At 41.2% G+C, this 8,873-nt stretch overlaps 1 protein-coding gene across 1 annotated transcript; it reads right to left on the reverse strand.

The window, feature by feature from the left end:
* Positions 1-6,757: 6,757 nt before the first annotated feature.
* Positions 6,758-8,122, reverse strand: GCNT4 (glucosaminyl (N-acetyl) transferase 4, core 2). The gene has a single exon (XM_009327240.1). The coding sequence runs from the start codon at positions 8,120-8,122 to the stop codon at positions 6,758-6,760; it is 1,365 nt and encodes a 454-aa protein (XP_009325515.1).
* Positions 8,123-8,873: the final 751 nt, after the last annotated feature.

Genomic DNA, 8,873 nt, shown 5'->3' on the forward strand with positions numbered 1-8,873 from the left:
GTTTATCTACTCTAACAGCCTTTAAATGCTGCTGGGTAGGATCACTGCCCAAAGGGTTATTTCTAGAGTGGTGGGACAGAGGCCACCTCTTCTGCCCCTCGCCTGGTGACTGCAGTGAGCAGTGCCTCACAAGGGGGAGAGTGCAGCCTCCAAGGCACTGGGGAAGGTGGCAATGGTGCCATGGTGCCAGCAGCAGAGCTGTGGTGTGCACATCTGTCCAGCAACTGAAATGAAAGCAGCTCACTTCACGCAGACTGAAACAAAAACTTCCAGGTAAGTGCTCCGGGTAAATTTTTCTTTAGTATCTCCACTTCTCACTATTTCGATTTATGAAATGCCTCAGGTTTCTGAAACTGAATATAAAACTACCCACTTAATGACCATAGAGAAGCAAAATGCTATGGCTACTTAATTTTAGGATGACTCAGTTCTTCATGTCTTTGGCTTTTTATGGCTTTATGACTTCAGAATCTGATTTGGCTGCCTTGGTTTCAAATGAGGACAAGGCACGCAGTACAAGAAGACATACTCTGTCTGTTCCCAAAATATATGTACAGAGATTTTAAACAAATCTTCATTTAAGAAAGCCATAAGAGAGAATTCCAAGACACTTCAGCCAATGAAAACAACACAGATAATACAATTAGCTGGCTGGTCTTGAAAATTATAATGCTGGTGTGCTCTAATGAAACAGAGGCAGTGTTTGCTCTGCCAGCTGAGTGGACTGAGTGCTGCTCCACCTCGGTTTCTGGAGGCAGCTCCATCCTCAGGAGGCTGTGTTGTCCAATCACTTGCATGCCAATGGCCAGGTGCTTTTCTGGTTCTCCTCTACCTTATAGCAAGGCTGGAATTTGGGGCCTGGCAAAGAAATAAACCATCTGAACCTGCTCATGGTTTCACAGGGTACAACTCTGTTCTGCAAAGAAGAGGGATGAAGCTTTACCAATTGCAGGCATTCACATCCCAGTTGAGCAAAAGCTTGGAAATAAGAGTGCATTTTTAAGAGCTCTATTAGCAATACAAAAGTCAGAGAAGTGACTCCCCAACCGGCTGCGATAACAGCTGCATGTATTTTATCCCTGTTCAGTCCCAGCATCATCTGTTTTTTCAATTACTTGAAATGACTTTTCCAACCCAACAATTTTTTGTTGCTTTTTTGATGTACATAATTTTACTCCTTTGGATGTATCTTCTTGACACAGCTTTTTTATATATAGCCTGTACCAAGCAGAATTCAAAACAAGAGGAAGAAATTAAGGTTAGCATAGGAACAAAGGATACCTTTGACAATTTTTCCTTGAAATACAAGCGGAGTAAAATATGGGTTATCTCCTAGTGATGGAAGCTCATAACTGTTGTACCAGTTGAGGCCCAGGGTAGATGAGCACATGCACATGTCCCACTAAAGCCAATTAAATGGAAATTCAGCCATGCCACATGCTGATTGTATTAAGAGCCCCTCGACCTGCTACAGGACAGAAAGCAAGTTCTGGACTTCAAAGCAGCTTAAAGTAAATGAGAGGTAAGTGGTAAAATTTAATTTATACGGATATCTTAAGGCCATAAAGGAGCTGTGACTGCTGTATTAAAAGGTAAGAAACAACAGTAGGAAACAAAAGCAAGAATAACATTTCTTGGAGAAAGTAAACTGATGCCTTCAATTCTGCCATTTCAAACCTCTGTAGGAGGAGGACTTCCTCTTTTCTGCTAACTGAAATGTCTTGCAATTCATCTACAGCTAATTTTTCCATGTGTCAGGTTAAAATGCAAATACCACCTGTATTTTCATCCTACTTCATATAGCACCTAGCAATTTAGCGCTAAAATATTTGCATGTAGTTATTTCCAACTGTATGATTTCCAATTCCTATTACGTTTATGAATAAATGGTGACTTGAAACTCTACAGTATAAGATGCAATTATTCTTATTTCCCAGCTGTTATGCTATGGTGGTAATAACGCCACCTTCAGCATCTCTGTATACTCTCTAATCTTCTCATCGCCCCAGGTAAAGCTTAGACTTGCCATCCTTTCTGTCTCAGAGAACAAACTCAGGCAGAGAAAAGAGGCTCAGCAATAGAAAAGCTGCTGCCTTTAATTAAATCACAATAAAGTCTCTAACTGTAGCCCAGGGAAGAGTCTTTTAAATAAACTCATATGTGTTATGGCAAACACTTAAGAAGCAAGGTGGAAGTTCGTCACTGGTTTTTCAAATTAGCACATCTTTAAATTGGTTTCTACAAATAACACAGAAAGCATCATTAAAAACCATTGACCTGCCTTGAGCAAAAAAATCAGAGGCTCCTTCTTCTGCCCTCTCTGATGCAACTAGCAGTATCCTGAGTCTTTCTGTAACCTCCCAGTCAAGCTGCAGTAAATTTTCAAGATTTTTCAGAGCACCTATTTTTTACAAGAAGAGAAACTGATATAGGCTCCGGGCATTTTTTCCTAAATGATCTTCATTTTCAAAATGTACTAACTCAAGTCTAGTTTACCTCGGTCAGAGATGGCAGCAGTAACCATGCTATATGCAAGCATTTCCACTTAAGCAAATCTCTGCCAAGACGCATACGTGGCAGCTCTGTAGCAAGAAAATGTATTGTCCCTGTCTCCCTTTACAAGATACCATCTGGCTCCTTCCTGTCTCACTTGAGAAAATGCCTCGTTCAAAGTTTCACGGCTTTTGCTTTCTCCCTTTTCTAAGAAGGATTGCTACTATAAAGCTTAGTATACTTTAGCCATAGAAAAATCAAAGAGCCCAGTAGTTCTGAAAAGACAGGACAAGGATAGAGTGTTCAACTATCAGCTTGAAATACCAAACAGTGCTGGGGTACTTTCAGTACAGATTTACTGCATCTTGCTAACAGATCACGTTGTTCTGAAGTATCATGTCTATGTGAGTGGAAATTATCACCACCAAGAAAAACACAACTTCTGTAAAAACACCAAATAGAAACAGATATTATACCTGAACTAAAAATCAAGGTCACATTGTAAACACACGCTAGTGTGTCACATATGATCCACATTTGCTGCCCAAATACTGGTTTTCCCATGTTTATACATTCTGATTTGAATCAGAATGGAATTTGAATGCCACAGTAATGACATAGCAGCCATAGAAATGCTCAACAGGCCAAGTCTGTTTTAATTGCAATTACAGATTAGGTGTCAATTTCTAGTCTTTCCTTTCACATCCTTTTATTCCAATGTCAAAGAAAATAGGTAGTGAGGCATTTATGTTTGTGTATACTATCATCCTGACTCCATGTCCAGCCTAATAAATTCATTAGCAAGACAAGTTGTACAAACGTTGTCTCTGCGTCTCTTTTGTTAAAGCTCATTATTTCCTTTTCTTCCTCACTTAACTTTTCCATGTTAGAACGCATTCAGCATTTTTGCTGTTTTCAGCCACTAACAAAACGGTGGGCTGGACCCATACACCAGTGCTGACAGCCAGGAGCAGCACTAGTGCCCTGCCCACGCATCCTTCCTGAATGGGAAAATCAAGTTAACTGATAGTCCAGCTGCTCCATGCGGCCAGCACGGGCCAGGGTGGGTGGAAGAAAGCCAGCATGGGGCTTCTTCAGCAGAGCAAAGACAGAGGGAACCATCTAATATGTGCAAATGTACGTGCATTTCAAATTTGTGAAATAACTTACAAGAGGAATCTTTTTCAGGAGACATGAGTAAGGGGAAGAAAGGAAGAGGAAAGGGATATCTGAGCTTTACTAAGGCAAAAAAAAAATCCTTGTGAAAGCAGAATGGCAGATAACTGCCTATAATCCAAGTTCCAGCCCAAATAAAACTTTATATTTGCTTTGCTATAAACTAGGTTCAGACACTTTTCTCACAGAGAGAAAAGTGTTTGTGGATCATGCCTCAGGTCCATTTTCAGCAAACACAGACCTACCTGTGTAAAGAACAAAGATGATGAAGTCAAAGGTGAATAACGAAGTTGTTACCCACCCCTGTAGTCTAATCACTTAACTATGATACAGGCATTGGTATGGCATCTACATTACTGAATGCAAAGTCAAAAAACAGAGAGAAAATTATTCAAAGGTTAAGAAACTTATATATTTTGGCTGTTCTTTTTCCTGGAAACATTGGGAACTGTTGCCCCAGAAGGCTGCAGAATCTTCCTTAGAGATCTGCAAGACTCCCTGGGACAAAGCCCAAGAAACCCAGCCCAAATTTAGTGTCAATCCTGTCGTGAGCTGGAGGCTGGGCTAGATGATCTTCCAGCCTAAGTGATCCTATGATTTTTGTGAATGGCCTTTCTACAAGTTTGAATAGCCTTTAAAGTTACCTTCAAAAACCAGAAATATCTGTAATTCATTAGAAAATCAGCACTTAATAAAGTTGCAACTATGCCTGTACAACTTGTACTTCCCCAGCTAACAAACGTACTGCTGTAATGGGTGATGCTGCCTCACACTGTGCCATCTCCGCATGCACTTCTTCACCATCTAGGAAGCATGAGCTGCCTTATTTCAAACTAGTGAAATTACAGGTATCATTCAACCCAATTCAGTTAAAGTAGCACAAAGTTGCATGTTGATTAAAATTATTTACTTCAGCTAAGTTTAATGTGCTGGTGGATTATTTTTATAAATTTATGGTAGAGCAAACCACTCAAACACAAATGGGTGTGTGTGTATATACATACATAAAGCCAGTTTAACTAAATAAAAAAATGTAAATGTATCATTAAACATCAATTTATGTGTACAGAAGGCTGTGGCTTAGCCCTCTGGGATCCTAACATCCTCTTTTATTAACCTTTTTCCACATGGGAACTCTCTACTTTATATACGAGTACTGATGTATGAATCTGTAAATACTATCACTATTTCATTTTCTACAAAGTGTCTATAAATCACATGAAGTCAGGACAGCCCTGGGCAGACACAACAAGCCACTGAAGTAAGCAACGCACACTTTAAAAATAATTCTCATTTATTTCAGGAACAGTACATCAACGAAATACTTGACCTGTGCGTCCACAGACCCCATAAATAGTTTGATAAGCAATGAGTACTGTGCAACCAACCCACAACACCATAGGTTTTGAAGTGCTTAGCAAGATAATAGAACATCATTGTTCCCATTTTACAGTTGGAACAGCTGAAACAGAAAATTCAGATGACTTGTCTGAGGTCTTACAGGAAATCAGTGTCATGAATGGGGAAAAAGGCCCGTGACTCCTGACTCTCAAACCCAATCTTAAGCCATACGTGACTTGACCATGACTAAATTTATAAACCAAAACTGAGACCAAAAAATGACTTGGTTCTTTCAACTCAAATAATAAACAAAGGTTTCTCATGGGTACAAGACATGGTCATTATTGCAGCAATGTGTGGATCGATAAGACCAGATATCCCAAAGTCACTCATGGGAAGAGGTCCCTTAATAAAAGCCAGATGGGTAGAAAGAGGATATGGAGCAAGCTAGACCCCAGGGTCCACTGGAACCACTGAAACTGAACTTGCGGAAGAGCAACGTTCCAGAGGAAACCCCAAAATGCCAAGAGGCATTTCTGAGTTGCAAGGGTTTCTCCAGAGACCCCTGCACTAACAAACACTTCCCTCGCGCTGCAGCGTGGGGAGCCCAGCTGTGAGGAGGCTTCCAGGCCGCTTCGCTACCAGGAGGCCTGGCAGGGCCGTGGGAAGCAGAGGCTGTTGGAGAACAGTTGCTCTACAGCTGAACCAGGCGTGCTCAGGCACCTGTCAGTGTGGGACCATGGTGGCGCAAGGCCATGAGACTTGCACAGAAAGACACTTCTACACGGGGTCTTAATTTCTGCAGTATGGCTCTTCTTATGATTACCAAATTAGAAATAGCACTTGTTATCCACTGTGTGTAGACATACTGTCTCAAGAGGACTGGGATTTCACAGGAGGATATTTCTATGGGCAGAGATAGAAATGAAGATTGACCTCTTTTGGCATAGATATCTACTCTAAGGGGCTGCAGAGACTGCCCTTAGGGCACACTCATATACTGCCTTTGAAGAATAATGGCGCATAATTCTGTTTCAATCAACCACCACCGATTTCATAGGCATGGCATGGCGCTCGAGTACACGCTTCACAGAAGGAAAAGCATGATCACAGATGAGCTGGGAGAAGAGAACGATGCTATGAACATTGCGGTATCTAAGGATCTTCTTTCCCTTATATTATCCAGTCATATTCACATTGCAAAGATCTTTGTTAACTCCCACAGACGGGAAGATTGGGACTTCAGGTGACGCCACATGGCTCATTTGGTGTCATGCTGATCTCTTGGTTTTGTCCGTGAGCTGGGCACTTCCAGTTTTCCTGAGGTAGCAGATACAGAGGTCTTTGTTTCATATCTTTTAAGAAAAACAAAAGTGAAGGGAAAGGGGACAGGCAGACAGACATGATGGAGTTTCTTAGGAAAGACGCAAACACACTTGATGTAAAACACATTTCTGAAATACTCCATTGGGACAGACAGTGCCAGAGCCTCCAAAAGCAAACCTCACCCTCTCAGAACCACCCTGAAGAACAATTACAGAATTATTGTGGCAAGTTACAAAACAGTTAATCAGAGAGGCATGACTTTTCATAAATAAATGGCCAGGCACCTGGCTCTCCAGGGCCCTGAACTTCATGCAGAACGGATGTTTCGCTCACTAACATCCTGCAGCAGGTCAAGGCAGAGGAACTGCAGGTGCTGTGCACATAACAGTACACAGTACTGACAGCAGGGAAGACAGTGCTGCTATAGCGAGGCATTCATAGAATTCATGTGCAGAAAGTATTTTTCAGAGGACAAATATACCCACTCTTTCTGTTGTTCTGCCAGTTTTTCTGCCAAGCATTTTACCAGGACAGGGTCTACTTTGGAGTCAAACTTGTTGGCGAACCAGTGCCCGTAATTCAGAAGCCATCTTAATTCTGCGGCCCCATAGATGCAGACACTGCGAAGGTGGGTACCAGTGCAGGGAGGATACAAATGGTCTTCCAGATAATTCCATTTCACCAGACGAGTTTTGCTTTGTAGGTCTGTTATGTCCTGGGCCGACCTTGGAACTTCCCCAGGGACCCCGGGAACACGTACAAGAGTGGCCCAGAAATGTTCATCCGGAGAGTATGTATCCCTTGACCACTCAAAAAAATCTTTTGCTAGAGAGCTTTCAAGGGTATATTGAATAAATGCTCGGCTTAAAACAAAATAGGCACTGCCTACAAATACCTCAATATTATGAGGTGGCGGATTCTTGGAAATGTTGGTTTTTACAGGCATCTGCATGTATTCGTAAGGCACTTTCATAAGTTCATAGTGATAAGTAAATCGTTCTCTTTTGCTACTGCTTGGCTTTATAGTTTCCAGCATGTTTCCTCCACCAAGTTTCTTCAGTTCAGTGACCAACTCAAAATTGGACCTCAAAGGGAAATCTTGGCCACACAAATTAATAACATACTTCCAGGGAACTGAAGACTCCATCAAATCAGACAAGCAATTGAAATCTGCTTGCAGCCGTGAAATATGTGCATAGTCCACTGTCTCCAATTTTGATGCAATAAAAATATTGGGGAAACATTTAGCTAGATTGTTCATAGCAGATTTGAAACTTTTTGCTGCTTTTTGGTCATAATGGATGCAGTAAATATTTTGATGACTGTACAGTGAATGTATGAGCCTTTCTACCATTACTGCATCTTTGTGAACAACCAAAGAATAGGCGATTGGAAAACTCTCCTCCTCTGGAGAAACAGGTTTTAGGTGGTATTTCCTAAGTGAATGATACATGTGGCAATCACTCATCATTGCTACGACATCTTCATCAGCTAAATCAATTATCTCTTTTCTTCTTATCTCTAAACTCTTGCCAATTTCATGGGGATCTTGTTCGTATATAGATGAACAATTAATTTCATACTGGAACTCATTTCTAAGGTAGGAATACCTGTTTCTAATGTAAGAAGTGCTCAAGAAGTGCTCAACCAAATAAATGCCCTTAGAGGGAAAAAAGTGTCTTTCAACATGGAGGAGCTTCAGCAGTGCAATCAGCCACCCCGTAACACACAGGATCAGCATCTTCCTTCGTGCGGGACATTTGTAGGGACACTTGCGTCTCTTCATTCTGCAAGAAAACAGAGACATGTTTTATTTTATGTATTTTATTATACACACAATACATACAATACATTATAAAATACATGTTTTATTTATGTATTTTAAATCAGGAACAAAGCATCAGAGACAATTCCAGCTTCTAACAAAGACATGTGCACGCCGGTCTGTCTACAGCATAAACACCACCTTAGCAGGACAGGGCACTGGAAATCTGCAGTTTCTTCTTAATTATCATTCAGAGACAGATTTTACCACGATAATAGGCAAAGATTTCATTGCCCTGAATTAGCTGACTGAAGGCAATAAACCAACTCATATTTCAGATGATTTCCAGCTGAATAGGAGTGTTGGAACAAGACTCCCACTGTTTATTTTCCAAACCTTTTTTTAATTTCTTATGAGTCACAAACTGAAGTACAGCAGCCCCTGCATTGGCAGAAACATGACTGTCCTCTAAGTGAGTAGGAAGGGTTGTTTATTTTCCCTGAGTAACTCCAGGGGATTCAATGGGAGCAGCAAGGGGACCTCTTGTGAGTCGGCAAAGAATGTGTGCTTAATGACAGATATTAGTATTTAAAAGAAATAAAACATTAAACTGAAAGCTTCAGAATTCAGTCAGAGCATTCTCATTATCTCTAACACTGGGGCTGGCCCATGAAGATGTCCAAGGGGAAATGAATTTCCTTCCCGTCCTCCTCCAACAGGGTCTGACAAGCCCAAAGTCCTCCCTGTGTCCAGATTTCTTCTGGAAAATACT

The sequence above is a fragment of the Pygoscelis adeliae genome, unplaced genomic scaffold, assembly GCF_000699105.1.
Source record: "Pygoscelis adeliae isolate BGI_AS28 unplaced genomic scaffold, ASM69910v1 Scaffold26, whole genome shotgun sequence".
NCBI classification, from domain to species: Eukaryota; Metazoa; Chordata; class Aves; order Sphenisciformes; family Spheniscidae; genus Pygoscelis; species Pygoscelis adeliae.